The sequence below is a fragment of the Malaclemys terrapin genome, chromosome 4 (genome assembly GCF_027887155.1).
Source record: "Malaclemys terrapin pileata isolate rMalTer1 chromosome 4, rMalTer1.hap1, whole genome shotgun sequence".
NCBI classification, from domain to species: domain Eukaryota; kingdom Metazoa; phylum Chordata; order Testudines; family Emydidae; genus Malaclemys; species Malaclemys terrapin.
In genome coordinates this window covers 47,683,670-47,701,814 of record NC_071508.1, presented here as the reverse complement: position 1 = coordinate 47,701,814, position 18,145 = coordinate 47,683,670, and the positions used below count along the sequence as shown (strand labels likewise).

Here is an 18,145-nt window from a genome sequence, read left to right as displayed (position 1 = left end):
TAGAGCTGGGAACAGGCATCTTTTTTTTTTTTTTTTTTTTTAATATTTTCATTTAAAATAGGGCTTCCATCTATGGTGAGTCAAAGAGAGCTTATTTAATTAGGTCATATTTGGATCCGCAATAAATAGAAAAGAAAACACTTTTTTTAGAACCCAAATTGTAATTTTCATGGATTTACAGTGACTATTCTAAATAAACACAAATAGAGGGGAGTTGGGATGGGAGTAGAGAGACAGACAATAAGCCAAATGTATCCCTTGGGCAACCCTATTGGTCAGAGGGGGCAAATTGAACCAGGTTTGTAGATGTGAGACGTGCTGATATTTTCTGACCATTGCAATCATGATAAACAGGGCCGGCTCCAGCCACCAGCCGAGCAAGCTGGTGCTTGGGGCGGCAGATTGAATGAGGCGCCATTCCGCCCAATCCTAGGACGGCACGGCTGTTTGTTTGTTTTGTTTTGTTTTTGTTCCGCTCCGGCCACCCTGTAGGGGGCGGCAGCGCGGAGGACAGGAGTGCCCTGCAGCAAGCCCAGCAGGGCAGTCCTTGTCCTTCCCTCCCCGCTGACCGGAGCGGAGCCCTCCCAGCAGGTAGTGTGGCGCGAGGGGCCGTGTGGCAGCGCCCCGCTGTAGCCCTGGCCGCCCCCCTTCTCTCTCTCTCTCTCCCGCCCGCTCCCTCCCCCACTAGCCGGTCCCCCTGCACCCGGGCTCTGGCCGCGCCGCAGGTTTGTTTTGTTTTGTTTTTTGCTTGGGGCGGCCAAAAAGCCAGAGCCGACCCTGATGATAAAATACACATCTGAAGTGTCAGTCCTCATCAGCCATTCGGATCAGTTCCTCAGCTCTTCCCCAGGGCTGAATGCATGAACAAGATGTCTGGGGAAGTTTAGGGATGAGGTTAAAATAGTGTTCAAAGCAGTTTACGACAAGTCTTGAGACTTCACAATGGGTCTCAAACAATAACTTTTAGTAGCAGCCCCCCAGCCTTTTTGAACTAAAGTTGCCTGCCAGCGAATGAATGTCTGGATCCACATTGGGCAGCTGCTCGTCTGCCTTTCTGGATAAAAGAGAAGGGCTGGACATGGTGTAGAAGGAGCTGTTGCTGTATACCAGTGTTGGGATTTGCCAGAGCACACCCCTGCTGGGGCATGGTAGCTCAAGAAAGGAGCCTGTTAATTCCTTTTTATTTAAAGTGAATTCCCTGCTGGTGAAAAGTGACAGCGTGACAGCATTGTAGGCAGGCCAGTGGAACGGGTACTGCGGCAAGCAAGTTTCTCCAGCTGCCCCACAATTGTGCCTCTCGGCTGTCGCAAAAGTGCATTCTCTAGGAGTTAGATTCCATCTCCAATCCTTGGCCTCTCTGAGTTGGCCACCCAGTGAGCGCAAATCTGATGTGGACATCTGTCTGTTTGGAGCTGCCCTGAGACCACATTAACATAGGCTATGGTCAGCACTCAGATGGTCATGCTTTTCAGCCATTGCTGATCTGGGCTTTCTTTGTTCCTATGACTTTAACTTAGACATGAAAGGCTGTGTGTCATTATCAACCCATTAAGTCCCCTACTTCTCTGTCACAACACTTCTCAGATGGAATTCAGAGTCAAGGATGAAACCGGTTGTGTAGGACTGGAGTAAATTAAAGCCATCATCCCACCCTACCTCAATTCTGGCAGTGCAGGAGAGGGAGCATTATTAGGCTCTTTCCTAGGAAAAACCTTAGTATTGGTTAGAGAACATGAGGCTGTGAATACTTGGGCTTTATTTTGCACCAGCAGGTTTAACTGGCTTTATTAAAAATATGTGCATCTTCAGTTTAGTTACTGTGACATATGTACTTTTCCAAAGCTTGTTGACCTTTTCACTGGCTCCAGCGAAGGAGAAGAAAGATGGCTTTGTGGTTAGGGCGCTCGACCGGGTCTTGGGAGACCTGGCTTTGCTTTCCATCTCTGCCACAGATGGCCTGTGTGACCTCAAGCGGGTTACTTGGGCTCTCTGTCTTAGTTCCTCATTTGTAAAATGGAGGTTGCACTACATTTCTCCCACTCATTTTCTTGTCTGTTTAGATAGTGAGCTATCTGGGGCAAGGACTGCTTCTTTCCAGGTGTTTGTACAATGTTCAGCACAATTGGGCCCTGATCTCAGCTGGGGTGTCTATGCTCTATTATAAACAATAAGAGCAGGAAAAACAAGAGGTATCACTTTCTTTTTACATGATATCATCTTCCTCTTAATTCTAATTATTCAAAACATTTTTAACGTCTTTCCCATCTTCACCTAGGGCCTTTTAACTTTGCTGTCCACTGGCAATTAGGATTGCCTGGAGGTTTCATCACATAATATAATCATTAATTAAAGATTAATCTTTATCAGGGCCCCATAAACTTTAATTCCTGGAGACTCCAGGACAATCCTGGACTATCGGCAATCCTACTGACAATGCTCATGACTGGCAGTGATGGGACTGTGAAACCACCACTAAGCTTCAACTTTCTCTTAATGCAAACTTTCATACTTGAGTCTAACATAAGACTCTGATCTCTCATCATCAAGCTCTGTTGTTGTGCTTTAATGTCAGGTACTAAGGTGATATGTGCGTTAGCTAAGTGGTTAATCTCTTTCTTGTCTTCCAGCTGCTTTGATGACCGGGTTACTATTACTTAGTGCCCAGAAATCTGTTGCGATCCCATGATTTGCTTGCAAAGACCTAAAATGTTGCTCATTCTAAGGGATTAACCATAAAATCTTGAAGTTGGATTTCAGTGCTAGTTCCTTTTCCTGTTAAGTCACCATATGAGTGTCATAATTACAGCTACAGTTAATATAGGACATGAGTTCAGATGTCAGTGTACCATAATGTATTGGGCTAGCTGCAAAGCTCGAAAGCTTAGCTGAGCAGGAGTGAGGGTTTTTTGTATGTTGAGAGTTTGTTTTGTATTAGTTTCATTGCTTGATTTGTAGTGGAAAGATGAGTCAAAATTTTTGCTAGAAGCCTCCTCCACTGGCTTTATTTTAATTGCGATACAATTACCAATAGAGTGTTTATGATATATCAGTTTGGCTTTAATAGAGTCACTACAAATCCCACATTGTCTTAAATCAGTCTTTTGAGTTCCAAGTGGCAGCGTGCCTTTAACTTTTCTGAGTTAATTAAAGCCACGTTTATGCTTAAAAGTGCTATAAAAGATCAGTCACAAGTCTGGCAACTTACAAAGTTTTTGCCATTTATCCAGTGAACCAATAAATCAGGACCAGACTCAGCTGGCAGAAAGATCTGATAGATTCAGGATCCAGGAACAAAACGTTCTTTGTGCTCCCTGAGCATCGCTTAAAAGAGAAGAGTCCAAGCATTCCAAACTTCGCTCTTGCCAGGACACAGTCCTTGTTGACATTTTATTGCAATAGTTCACATGCAAAAGTGGGCAGTGTGTGTGCACAATTATGTACTACATAATACAGCTTCCTCCATCAAGATTTGAGTATATTCTCTCCTGCTGTCCTTTCATCAGCATTTTGCCACAAAAGGTGACAATGAGCCAATCCAGTGTCACAAGCAATTTAGGAAGCCAGCTCCCACTGCAGGAGGCAGGTGGTGCGAGTCATTGTGGGCTCTCTCACTTACCTGGACAAGATAAATCAGGTGTGAAGTCTCAAGGGCTGAAAGTTGAATGAAACAGGACAAAACATGGGAAGAACCCTTGAGTTTTATTCCTCCCCAGCATCCACATGCTTTACTCCTATATATGAAATTTCCATGCCCAGGTGAGGGAAATAACTTACTCCTTCAGATTCCACCTGGTACAGTGTGTGACATTGTAACTGTTACATGCACATTGTAACTGTTACATTAACGGTCATCCAGGAGTGCTTTTTCAGTTGAACTAATTAGACTACAATGCTGCTCAATTTGTACATTAGTAGACATTATTTGTGTTTCAGCGGTGCCTTGGGGCACCCCTCTCTCTTTGTGTTAGCCACTGTACGAACACAAAGGAACAGACAGTTTCTACTTGAGAGATGTTCCAGACTGAATGGGCAGGACAGAGGCTGGGTAAGGGAAAGGGGGTCTAACACATGAGCAGAGTGAGTAATGAGAACATCATGTTAATGCCACAATTTAAAAATAATAATAATTAGGGGTGGGATTGAATGGAAAGGGGAGAAGCTAAATGAAAAACCTAGGGATGGGATGATATTTGAAATGAGGGGGATGGGAGAGGAGGCGGAGGTGTGGAGTGACATTGAGCTGAGAATATGAAGGAGAGGATTGGAGCACACAGCCAATCGGCACAAGGCAGAGAATGTCCCACTCTGGTGCCATCAGTGTCCATCAGTCCGTGCTTAAATCGCTCCTGCAGCTCCTCTGCCAGTTTCAGTCTCAGTACAGCATCTTTCTCATGGAGTGAATGATGACCACTGAATTGAATAATAAATAGCATGTGGGGTGATTAAGACTTGGTCAAGAAAGGAGAATGGTTTTCAGATGAAATTTGAAAAGAGGTGAGTCAAGGTGGAGCAATGCAAGAAGGACTCTAGATGGCAGAAGTTGTAGGGGAGAAAAACATACACACTAAGAGTGGGAAGACTGAGTTAAAAGGCAGAGACTAAATCTGGTGCAAGACAAGGAGAGGGGCCAAGAAGAAGGAAGAGCCTGTGCCCTTGAGGTGGGCTGGAGCAAGTTTATGGAAGGTTCAGAAAGCAAGCAAAGCCATTTTTAAGTGGCTCCTGAAATAAATGGAGAGCCAGTGGAGGTTTTTGAGGAGGAGTTCTGTGTTTAGTGCTTCTCTGTTCCTTTGGGAAGGTGAGCTGCTTGATTCTGCACATATGGAGGTGTAGTCTGCTTGGACTCTGGCAAGCCATTGGGGAGGGGATTGTAGTAGTTAGAAGGGAGCTGAAGACCTGGAGGAAGATTTTGCTAGTGTTGAATGTTGGGGCAGTTGCAGGAATAGTGGTAAGGAGGTTGTCAGAAGGGAAGAAAAGGGCTGGGTGGAGGAGAGGAGAGTCAGGGATGGCTTGTGGGTTACTGAGAACACAGGCAAACAGGAGGCCTGCATTGGGGTGGAAAACAGAAGAAATTCAAGTGGTTTAGGATGTTTCTTGGGGTTGTTAGAAGCAATTAAAAGCCACAGATGGACTTAGTGAAGCTATGCAAAGAAAGTGGAGAGGGAAGAGGCAATGAAGTGGGGAAAAGTAATGTTAAAAATCATGAATATAAAAATAGTCGTTAAAGTAAGTGGGCAGAATAAGTGTTGAGGCTAATATGGAGATAACTGATAATGATTCATGTGGTAGAAAGAACACCTGGATTCTCTGCAACCCCAGTGGAAGCAGTGATATGTGATTGTGACCACTTTAGGTGAAATCCTGGTGCCACTGAAATCTACAGAATTTTTGCCATTGATTTCAATTTTGCTGTTAGTGTCCAAGGCAAAAGGAAGTCATACATGGGGAAAGCAAGAAAGCACCAGTACATTATCTAGATGCACCCAGCTATTAATATTCCTAAGCACTTTGCTGAATGGAAATTTTCCATTTAAAAACAATAAAAACTCATGTTAAGCCACAATAGCACTATCATGTAACCTGGGGTTAATGGTGATCATACTTCCATACTCCATCTGAGGGAGGGCAGAAGAATTACTAAAATTTTTAAAGGATTTTGTATAAGGTTTTGACAAAGCATGTTTCCAGCCCTAACTTCAACATCCCCTCAATGCCCGTTTTCTTGATATGCTCAAGTAATTTGATAACTCAACCTAGAAACCAAAGCTACACCTAGCAGAGCAGAAAGCATTTCTTTGCTTGAGAATTCTATTCAGAATCCAGGGTCGGCTCTAGGCACTAGCGCTCCAAGCATGTGCTTGGGGCAGCACTTTCCAAGGGGCGGCATTCTGGCTCCTCCTTCTCCCCCCCCCTCCCCCATGGGGCACAAAAACCCGGGAGCAGGCCCTGAGCAGAGGTGAGCTGCGGCAGTGGGGGGCGCGGGGAGGGCCGCAGGAAGTAACCCTGCGGGGGGAGGGGAGGCAGAGGAACCGGCCCTCACTGCCGCAGCTCACCTCCGCTCCGCCTGCTCCCCTGAGCGCACCGCCGCCGCTCCGCTTCTGTCCCCTCCCTCCCAGGCTTGCCACACGAATCAGCTGTTTTGCAGCAAGTCTGGGAGGGAGGGGGAGAAGCGGAGCGGCGGCAGCGTGCTCGGGAGCAGGCAGAGTGGAGGTGAGCTGCAGCGTTGGGGGGCGCGGGGAGGGCCGCAGGAAGTAACCTTGGGGGGGGGGCAGAGGAACTGCTCCCCCCCACCAGCTCACCTCCGCCTCCTTCCCTAAGCATGCCGCCGCTCCGCTTCTCCCCCCTCCCTCCCAGGCAAGCCTGGGAGGGCGGGATAGGAGGGGAAATGCGGCACGCCCGGGGGAGGAGGCGGGGTCAGGGATTTGGGAAGGGGTTGGAATGGGGCAGGGAAGGGGTGGAGTTGGGGCGGGGCCGGGGGGCGCTGGAAATTTTTTTTGCTTGGGGCGGCAAAAAACTTGGAGCCGGCCCTGTCAGTATCACAAGGTAGCTAACTTCCCAGTGGTGCTTCTAATACAATTAGATGTTCTTTTAGGTCCGTACTTAACAATAAATTAACTTTATATTTAAGTGCAACCTATCCCCTGGAATGAAATGACACTACAGGAATGCCCCCGTGCCGGTGACCCTCCTTTATAATAATTGCTATAGTACTTTGGTGTAATGGGGAAAAGTGTTTAACTAAATTGTTGTAGGATTTAATGCTCTAGGCTGTTATTGTGGAACACATTTGAAACTTTTAATTATGATCTTTCTGAGAGATTACCGCCACTTCATCTTATTTATTTTATTGGCTTTTCTATTGTGCTCAGCACTCTAGTATCTGAGTACTTCTGTGTCTCTCTCTCTCTCATGAATGTATCCTTACCATCATCATGAAGTATGTTAGACTAAGAAGCTGAGACATGGATTAAGTGACGTGCTCAAGGCCACACAGGAAGGTTATGGCAGGGCTGGCACTGGAACGCAGATGATTTGAGTCCTAGGCCAGTGTAAACATGAGACAATCCTTCCTTTTAAAGGGCCTGATCCAAAGCTCATTTAGGTCAATGGGAGTCTTTTCATTGACTCCAGTGGTATTTGGATCAGGCCCTTAAATAGCCTTCGTATAAAATAGTAGCTAAGGTAAATGGAAAACAACGCCGATTAAGTGCTGTTGAGGATGATGTGGCTATTCCATATTGTTTCTAAGAGAAACCCTCCATCTGATATTAGATTAAGGGTTCCCAAGCTATTTCATGGTGTAGGTCACTTTTGAAGTGTTGGTGTCTCTTGGGCCACCTCCTCTCCTATTTACAATGGCAAAAGAGCCAAATTCCTGTTGGCGTAGGTAATCCACTTCCTGGAGAGGCAGTAGTGATGTTAATGGAAGAATTCTTCTGCCAACCTAGCACTGTCTACACTGGGACTTAGGTCAGCTTAGCTATGCCCCTCCAAGGTGGGGACTTTTCACCCCCCTGAGTGATGTAGTTATGCTGACCTAATTTTCTCATGCTGACCAGGCTGAAGTGTTCTTTGTACTTAATCCCTTGTGTTTCACTTCCCCCGATGTTTGGCTCATAACTGCAGCTCAAGAACATGGCATTTTCCATGCTGACTGGTACAAAATAAATATATACAATTCTTCTGACAATTTTTAGAGGCTAATTCTCTGGATTTATTAAAAACATAATGTTGTTATAATCCCAGATAATTCTCTCCCAAAAAGCCTTCTGGCACTTAGAGAAGTTCCCTCATTTAAAAAAAAAAAAAAAAAAGTGGCAGTGTAGCTCTCAAATATGAAATACTGGCCTTTGAAACGTGACACAGATGCTAAGGGCAGAATTCTCTCTGTATGGGTATGTCTACAGACCCCTATAAATGCTACAGCCACTTTCTGTTGTGTAGATGCCAACAGAAGAACCCCTTCCATCACTGTAGTAAAATTCTCCTTTCCAAGGAGTAGCTATGTCAATTCTTTCACTGACCTAGCAGTGTCTACACTAGGGCTTACATTGGCTTAACTACCTCACACAGGGCGTGACATTTTTCACAGCCTTGAATGATCTAGTTATGCGCACCTAACTTTTTAGTAGAGGTCTTAGCTGCAGGGTGGGTCTCTGTTGTAAATCCTGTGTCTGTCAGAAGGTGGCCTATGTGGGGAGGCAATATAGAACATGCAAGAGACTGCATTGCAGCTAGAGAGTGAGAACATGGTCTTCCAGAAAAATTAAAACCCTGAATAGTTGGGCAGAGACAGAAGCTGAAAATTACACAGGAATTGTCTCTGAGTGAGACTAATTAATAAAAATGCTTGTAATATTGTTGGTCAAATCTATTTATAGAAAAAAGGTAATGATATACTATTCAAGTTTTCATTTCTAAGTGTCATGTGTAGTATTTATTTTATTTATTTATTACTATTTGGTTTTTGAGTGGAAGAATACTAGCAGCAAGTATTTAAGAACCTGTAATAGGTTATACAGTGTTCCTGTCCATATTAACTGCAATTTTTGCACTTATTTTTCATACTCTCTATAGAAAGTAGTGACTAGTTAGAAATTTGCATTTCAAATACTCCAGATGGGGGTCAAACCCCTCACGTTTTAGTTACTGCAGCAGTTCTCAAAATGTAGTCTGCAGACCATTTGCCAGTGGCTGAGCACATGGTTCTAACTCTCTCTCCTTGTTTCCATTAGCTAAACCACAGGAAAAGAAGCAATAAAATATTCAAGTTCTTCCATAATGCTCCTTCTCAATGTAACTGATGGGCTGTAGTTGCTAAAGTGTGTTCATGCAGCGGAGAGAAATAGGTGCATGCAATCCTAACGTGAAGGAGGGACTTTGTGCGTAAGCAAGCAGTTTCTGTCCTCTTAGATTCCTTGAGGTCTGAAATTCTGCTGAACACAAAGACTATTGAAAACATGTGGTGGTAAAATTGATGCTCATCAGGAAAGGCCAATTTTTACTTCAGGATGTTAGATGTCCTAAAATTTGTGATCCAAGAAGGGACAAGATGTTTTCAAAGACAGGAGTGAGAATAATGGGACTGTTTAGAGATAGAAATCTGCAGAAGGAAATTGTGTAGAAACATGGGGGGGTGGGGGAAATGCTAAGTAATTGTAAGTGTAAAAGGAAGTGTGACAGTGTACCCTATAAGGCTTTATGGGGAGGGGGTGCTTATAAATGTATGTATGACATAACTGGAATATGTTTTGTGCTGCCTGTGCCATGTAACATATCTCCGTAAGGGTTATGATCTACTATATCTATTCATCCTATTTGTACATATATATCATTTTCTACTCGAGCTTAAGAATATGGGCTGTATGCTTGCCTGATTTCTAAGTAAGCTTTGTGAGGCATTTGGTCAGCTTCTTTAGGAAGGAATTCGCCAGGTTAAGTACCTGATCAGGAGACACTTAGGGAACAATGCATCTTGGAATGCTCCAATCCACATGAGAAGTCTTCCTGGAGACATGCAAGATGCCATGTGGACAATGGCGTCGGCCTGCAAAGACTGAGTCATGCAGGGGCATGTGACTTGCCCAGGTGACTCCAAAACTCCATCTTGGAGCTGGGCTTTGCATAGGAGGGAGGATGGGGGTCTCCACCCACAAGAGAGAGTCTACTTAAACCTGTGGGAGACCCCTCCATGTTGTCTTCAGCTGGCTAAAGAAAGAGCCTCTCCACCCCCCCCCCCCAGGATACTTGAAGGAGACTGAAACAAAGGACAGTAACTACAGGGGGTGTGAGTGATTGCTGGACCCAGGCTAAAAGGAACTTAGCCTGTAAAAGGGAGCACTCTGGAACTGGTGAGGAAATTATCTGTATTCAGTTTGATTAGGCATAGATCTGCGCATTTTATTTTATTTTGCTTGGTGACTTACTTTGTTCTGTCTGTTACTACTCTGAACCACTTAAATCCTACTGTCTGTATTTAATAAAATCACTTTCTATTTAGTAATTCACTCAGAGTATGTATTAATACCTGGGGGAGCAAACAACTGTGCATATCTCTCTATCAGTGTTCTAGAGGGCGAACAATTTATGAGTTTGCCCTGCATAAACTTTATGCAGGGTAAAACGGATTTATCTGGGTTTAGACCCCATTGGGAGTTGGGCATCTGAGTGCTAAAGACAAGCACGCTACTGCGAGCTGTTTTCAGATAAACTTGCAGCTTTGGGACAAGTGATTCAGACCCTGGGTCTGTGTCTGGAGCCAGACGGGAGTGTCTGGCTCAGCAAGACAGGGTGTTGGAGTCCTGAGCTGGCAGGGAAAACAGAAGCAGGGGTAGTCTTTGCACATTGGGTGGCAGCTCCCAAGGGGGTTTCTGTGATCCAACCCGTCACAGGAAGTTCACAGATTACACTAGAAATGTGCCCTTCCTGAGTGAGTTTGTCTAATGTGCTGATGAAGTCTACAATCTGCCTTCAGTGGATTCCTGGAAAATGTAATCAACTTTTCATTAAAGCATTTCACTTAATCATTTTAACATTAACACATTCCTCGTCTTTTCTTTTTCAGACTGAGTATAAGCTTTGCAATGGGTCTGATAAAGAGTGTGCGTCTCCCACAGCCAAATTTACTAAGAAGGAGACATTGAAGGTATGTACAAAACAATAAGGATTGCCTTGGGCTGCAGTGTCACCAAGCTATTTCCTTTTAGAAAATATTGATAGTTTGGAAAAAAAAAAAACCCTCTTGTAAACTACTTCTCCTTTTACTTCTGAGTGTTATTTCCCATGACCCATCAAGCTGCTCACTCTTTTTTGGTCATTGCAGGTTCAGAGCTGTTTGTTCCTGTATCCAGTCTTGCATGTGGGAGTTGTTAATATTCTGTAATTAGAACAAAACAACACAATCACCATGCATCTGAACAGTTATCTATGTATTCCAGAGCCCTTCGACCAACAGGAGGATTGCAATCCATTTTAGCTCTTATTAGTAACACACAGAGTGTGCTCTAACACCATCTAGTTAGCTCTCATCACCATCTCAAAGCAATAGGTCAGCTGGTACTTTTGGGTAAGGAAGGTGGTTCACAAAACCAGTCTTGCATAAGAGGCTACTATTATTATGGTCAGTAGTAGCTTTAGAGCTCTTCTTGCTGCCTTTGGCAAACTGGGAAATATCAGTGCCTTGTTCCCTACATTCATGTATCTTGGAAATGGTTACAAATGTTTGGCTGCCATAGGCAATTCTGCCCACATGGTAGAGCCTGCCCCTCTGGTATAACCTATGTGATCCACACAATGAAAGTAACCTTGAATACTGACATCGATATGACACCACTGCTTGCTCACCACTGCACAGGTGTGTCACACCCTAAGCCTGACATGTTGATTTAAAGCAAGTGGCCAAGTTTATATCTGGTGTGATTCAAAGGTTTCAATTTGTGTACATGAGGGATGACTTTCCAGGAGATTTAGTCTAGGTGAAAACGTGATTATATATGCCTCAATTCCAATCTGCTTCTGCATAGCTTCTCACAGGGATTCCCTAGTCTGCCTCCATTGCTCTGTAGGCAGGGAGACAGCAGATGGTGTAACCTTTGTAACTGACAGAGCTAAGTTTAATTAGAAAAACATTAAATCAAGAACTCTTGTAGAATTTTGCTATCAATGAAGATACTTGATATCCTGGGTGCTGTCTGTGTTCCCTTATACTTTTGTCACTACAACATACAATTTTGTTGATTTTCTAGGGAACCCGTATGAGGCCGGGTAAGTTTCATGAGGGCTCTCTCTGCACAATAAATTGCTTTTCCAGATGCATTATGTAAGCAGTTCCCAAAGGACATGTTTACAGCTGCTATTTTCTCCATTCTGAAACAGGTACAGAAGAAGAATTACAGACAGGAGAAGAAAAGAGCCACCAAGCAACTCTTCAGTGCTCTAAAGGATCCCAGTGTGGTGATTATGGCAGACTGGCTGAAGGTATTTAATGCAAAACATCACTTATGAGGGTGGAGGGATAAATAAATGGTTGAGAAAATCCTGTAGCATTTTGGATTTTATGCAGTAATACCAATAGCATCATCCTTCGAGTGAGCGGAGAAGACTTGCTCGCTTTCACTCAGTCAATTTCACTGGAATTGGAACAAAGACATTTCAGATCCTCTCTCAAGTACTTGCTTCACTTAATTCTGTCCTGAGTTGTAGTTTAAAAAGTAATCACATCTTCTCTGGAAGCTCTCTCAATCCAGGAGAGTTCTTTTGTTGGGTCCCAAATAGGCACAGAACTATAAGGTGGTAGAAAAAGAAAATCAAGTGTCCAATTTTTCACATGCAGACAGGAATCACTTTGAACCAAGGTAGGGAGAAGAGAATTCCTGTAGCTAATTGAAAAGTAGTGTTGGATTCCATTCTAGTCCTCAGACAGAAGGAGCCAGAACTTCAAGGGAAGGACAATCACAAAGGCCTTGCTGATTTCTATAAGGGAAATGGCAGGATCCCCTGGGAAACAAACAAACAAACAACATCTCGTTTTGGTCAAATCTGCCCCTTCCACTGCCTACTCATCCAGTGTCTTGGAGATAACATGTTTACCCCAAGTCCAGCAGTTTTGGATCCTCTCCACACATATGTTAAGGGGTTGGATTCAGAATTCTCTTCTTGCTAATCTTTCCTGGTTCTTAGCCTCTTTGATATTCCTGTATAAAGGAGGTTGGATCCAAGATGGATGCCTTCTATAGGTGTGTGGGGTTGTTTTTCCTGACTCTCATTGATGGGGTACTTGCTTTGAAGCTCATGCAATCAGACTCTTTCCAACCAGGATATTGAAGTTGTTTTCCCACTCCCTGCCTTGGCCATTGTGGCCTGTCTATGTTTAGTGGCTCATGTGACAACCAGCCTTAACTGAATGCTCATTTGCACCCTGCCTGCCCTAGCTTTGTTTTTTGGCCAAAACATAGAAGCCAGCTCTGTTCAGCGCACAACTGATTCCTGTAATCCCCTCTCCATTTGTGTGTGTGTGTGTGTGTGTGTGTGTGTGTGAACTCTTTTCCCTTCTGCCTACGGATTCCAGGGTGTTGCTTTACCAAAAGGCTGGATTTTTGTCTGGCCTTCTTGTCCCTGTGATGCTGCTGAGTTCCCCACTGTGTTTCTTCCTCTACCCTCCTTCCCAAAATGTCTGCCTCCCATTGTTGCCAGGTGTGTCCAATACCAGTCTCCTTCCTCATTGGGAGTTGGGGAAAAACTGCATTTACCTTTCAGACTAGATAGTCAAAGAGAATATACATGGCTCCTGCTGCAACTTCTAACAGTTTTCTGTAAAGCCATTTTACAATCTCAGTGGAGCTGAAGTGGGAGTATGTGCTGCTATCTCAGAATGAAGAGATGAGTGGAAGTCTCAGCACATTTCCCCTCTCAATCTTCCATCCCGGGCTTCTGCCTTGGAGATTATCATGTCCCCAGTGCTTATCTTTTTCTGTTTTGGGGGTATGAGGGAAAGTCCACCCTTGAATATCTGCTGTAAAATGAGTGTTGTGAGAATAGGGAATACCTGCTTAACCTTGTCTAGTGATTCCATTTCTTGAAGCTATATGCTACTAATGCTGTAATTGCCAAGTGACCCCAGGCTATGTGAAAGTGAGAAGAATGAAACGGGAACCAGGTCTCAGCAGCCATGTTGGAAAGACTTGCAGGTCTTTCCCAACCCTTTTGTCCTCCTTGCAAAGAAACGTTGTTTCTTAACTCACTGCACAAGGAAGAGATGTGGCAGTTGCCTGGAAGCAGACTGATACAAGATGTTTCATTGATGTTTGAAGTTTGTAGCAGTTCGTCTTTTGATTTTTAGATTGACACAGAACAAACTTTGGACCAGTTGACAAAATGTAATTTCTCCTTGTCCAAAGACTTATGGATATTGACAGTTTATCACTGAGCCTTGGAACTTATACATCACAGAACAAATATTTGATTGAAATTGTGGGGTGCAGATACGGGAGACTAGCAAATATGTCCATGTTTGTGTAGCATTGCTGATTTATCATAGGGACATCTTGTTCTGTACATTGATTCCTGTCACTGTAGGTGACCATCTAATGTCCAATAAAAGATATTACTTCACCCACCTTGTCTCTCTAGTATTCTGGAGCCAACACTGCTACAACAACACTTCAAACTGTAGTTAAGGGTCAGTTGCCCTTTCCATGATAAACCCCCAGTTTCAGACACTTATAAAACAAAGGTGTTGTGTAATTTAAAAAAAAAAAAAATTATGGACTTTGAGACAATAGGATTTATTTATATTTGTTACAAATCTAAAAACTGGTGTTCGTGGTCAGCAGTGGATTCTAGGCAACAGAAGACAGCATAGCCTACTAGAGAACTAAAATTAATAATGTCTTTGTACAACATTTAGGATTTATTTTATTATTTGTCTTCATGTGCAAAAAGTTTGAGTTTGAAGCTGTTAAAACAACTTCAGCTCAGTGACAAGCCATTTATTATGTATTATCACAGCAGCAACACCAACAAAAGGGTTACATATGGAGATTCAGCCCATGTGTGGTGTTGGGCAAGAGGAGCTAGGTCTCACTTGGACACTCTTTTACCCTCAAAATGGCTAAAGCCGAACCTGTTGACCTGCAACGCATGCTATCCAGCTTCATGTGTTGCCTATGAGAGAGAATTTACATTGAGCATGACCGAAAAGTAAATCAGTCAGAGAAGGTGCTTTACAAAATGAGGATATTTAATTGTGGTTTCCTACAATGGATCATTAAAGTAACTTCTAAGGCCCCTTAGCCTAGACATAACCTTTTAAATACTTACTGTCCTAATTGAAATGTCCACCAGCATTGTCACCAAATCATTCTCATGTGGTCGACAACTAAAAGATAAGTGTCTGTGTGTCATAAAAGGGGGCTGTGAACTCACAAAATGGTAAGGGCTAGATTCTGATATCCTGACTCATGTGGAATATCTTCTTCCATGAATATGCCTACTGAAGTTGACGAGACTACTGAAGGAGTACAGTGCTAGGCAGTGTAAATAAAGGAATGAAAATCTGTCTTTGAGAGAGGGGCGCATGCTGAACACATTGCACTGGATTAAAATATGTTATGTAAGAATTTAAAAACAAAACAAAACAAAAAAACCTCTTTGCTTATTTCCTTTCCAGATCCGTGGGACTCTGAAAAGCTGGACCAAGCTGTGGTGTGTTCTGAAACCAGGAGTGCTGCTGATTTATAAAACACCAAAGATCGGTCAGTGGGTGGGCACCATCCTGCTCCATTCCTGCGAGCTGATTGAGAGACCCTCCAAAAAGGATGGCTTCTGTTTTAAACTCTTCCACCCCTTGGATCAGTCCATCTGGGCTGTGAAAGTAAGAATTGTGCTGAGCTGAACAACCTTCCCTCCCGCCGCCGTTTCCCCCCCCCCCCAAAAAAAAATTCTCTGAGGCAGAGAGGGATATGCTCAGGGGAGGGGAATCAGGGTTCCCAGCAGGCTGCAAGGGCAGTGTTGTCTCTTCCTAGTAAAACAGATTACACTGCTCTACAGCCAAAAAGCTTCTGAAATAAATGTAGTCAAACTTTACTAATTCTGGGTCACTGAGAACGAAAATGATGCTTAAAATTGTTGATTGGCTCTAGTTTTCAAGATATGCTATTGGGTCAATATATACGACCCTTGACTTGGGAATGGCGGAAGATAAGTGAATTATAAAGGGAAGGGATCTCAATTTAAACCAGAAATGACTAAAATACATCTTTGACTGGATCTATGAATAAATCTGTGACTGGGTTTGGACAGTACTTGCTTTTTTAGGCAAAACAATGAATGATGCAATCTGAAGCTGGTATTGCGTCATACATGATATGAATTGCATCATGTTATTCCTGGAAGTCGTGGATGATGCAATCATAACGAAGCTTTCATCACTCTGCTGAACAAATTGCCCTATATCTGCTCTAGAAATCATACAGTGTCGTGCTCTCTTATTTGTCAGTGTTTGATTTTGCAAAGGGACACATTTCTGTTTAGCCAAAGTGAGCAGAGATGCCTCGTACTTGTGTGAACAGTGCAGATAACTTCTGCTATGTTTGTGGTGAAGTGACTTTTGCATCACAAAAGCACAGTATAACCACTATGGTTAAGAAAGCCTATCACCTTTATTTTGGCTGCAAAACTGGAGATCAGGACAAGAGGTGGGCCCCACACATATGCTGCAACACTTGTGCAACAAATCTTCGCCAGTGGTTGAACAGGAAAAGGAAATCTATGCCTTTTGCAGTGCCAATGATTTGGAGAGAGCCAACAGATCATACCAGCAATTGTTACTTCTGCATGGTGTCTCCAGTTGGGAAAGGTGTGTCAAAGAAGAAAAAGTGGACTGTGCATTATCCAAACATTCCATCAGCTATACGCCCAGTACCCCACGGAGAAGGGCTGCCGGTTCCTGATGCAGCAGAATCATTCTCATTTGAGTCAGACGAGGAAGAGGAAGAGGATGAAACTTCTGGTCCTGAACCATCAATGTCACAGGACCCACATTTTCTCCCATCCTCCTCCTCTGAACCACACCTCCTAACACAAGGTGAACTGAATGACCTTGTCAGGGATTTGGAACTACCCAAGAATAAGGCAGAGCTGTTGGAAACCCTAACATCACCTGCCAGGAGATTCCACTGCTGTAGTCTGGAGCCCATGTTCCATGACCGTCAAAAGGATCTTGTCCCATTCTTCTTCATGGAAAGCGATCTTGTAGCCTGCAACAACATCGATGGTGTGATGGCAGCACTCAACATCGTTCACGATCCAGAGGAGTGGAGACTGTTCATTGATTCATCAAAGACGAGTCTTAAAGCTGTTTTACTGCATAATGGCAATGTTTTGCCATCAATTCCAGTTGGTCATGCTGTCCATATGAAGGAAACCTATGACAACATGAAACAACTTTTGACGTGCATAAACTATGGCCAACATCAGTGGCAGCTTTGTGGTGATTTGAAGGTTGTTGCTCTCTTGCTTGGTCTGCAGACTGGATACACAAAGTACTGCTGTTTTCTCTGCGAATGGGATAGTCGTGCAAGAGATTCCCACTACATCAAGAAAGATTGGCCACTCCGACAGTCATTGGAGCCTGGGAGGAAAAGTGTTCAGCATCCACCACTTGTTGAATCAAGGAAGATTTTGTTACCACCCTTACACATCAAGCTGGGTCTGATGAAGAACTTTGTCAAGGCCATTGACAAAACACAAGCAGCTTTCAAGTACCTCCGTGGAAAACTTCCAAGGTTAAGTGAAGCTAAGATAAAGGAAGGTGTCTTTGTTGGTCCTCAGATTCGTAAACTTCTTCGAGATGATGCATTTGACCACGCACTGCGTGGCAAGGAAAAGACGGCATGGAAAGCCTTCCAGTTAGTGGCAATAAATTTTCTCGGAAACAACAAGGCAGACAACTACAGGTTGTTGGTGGAAAACCTCCTGAAGGCATACAAAAGCCTTGGTTGCAACATGTCACTAAAGATACATTTTTTGCACTCTCCTCTAGATTTTTTCCCACCGAACTGCGGAGCAGTGAGCGACGAGCACGGCGAGGGATTTCACCAGGACATTGCAACAATGGAGAAATACTATCAGGGCAAATGGAGCCCATCAATGCTTGCAGACTATTGCTGGACAGTGACAAGAGATGCTCCATTTAATGAATACAAGAGACAAGCCAAGAAGCGTTGAGTAGACACTGAATAGGACTAAACTGTGTACATAATAGTTTTTTGCCTTTTGTTTCATAAACAATTTTATTTGTATAACTCTTTTGCTGATTTTTAAAGTGTTACATAAACAGGACAGGTGAAATATTATCATGTAAAGCAACCATAAACACATGAAAAGACCTAGGTTTACAATTTATGATTAAAACTCTACTATCTACACAATATACATAGACATAAAATGTAAAAACTTAAATATCTTAGAAACAGTAGCCAATCAGTTGTTTTAATTGTCATATTTGAATTCAGCACATCAAAATACATAATAAATAGCACATTTTATCTCTGAAGCAGATGACTTCTCAAAAATTGTAGACCAGTGTTACATTATTTAAGGCAAATTAGGGACTTGATTAAATTAAATTTGATTTTAATACCAGATCAAA

General features: G+C 43.3%; 1 protein-coding gene across 4 annotated transcripts in view; it reads left to right on the top strand.

Moving 5' to 3' along the window:
* The window catches only part of OSBPL5 (oxysterol binding protein like 5), a 213,846-nt gene that overhangs the window by 136,130 nt on the left and 59,571 nt on the right, over positions 1–18,145 (top strand). For all 4 annotated transcript variants that reach the window (XM_054027036.1, XM_054027032.1, XM_054027033.1 and 1 more), the window contains exons 4-6: positions 10,562–10,642; positions 11,872–11,973; positions 15,164–15,367. In XM_054027036.1, coding sequence (XP_053883011.1) covers positions 10,562–10,642; positions 11,872–11,973; positions 15,164–15,367 — 387 coding nt within the window. The remainder of the gene's footprint in view (positions 1–10,561; positions 10,643–11,871; positions 11,974–15,163; positions 15,368–18,145) is intronic.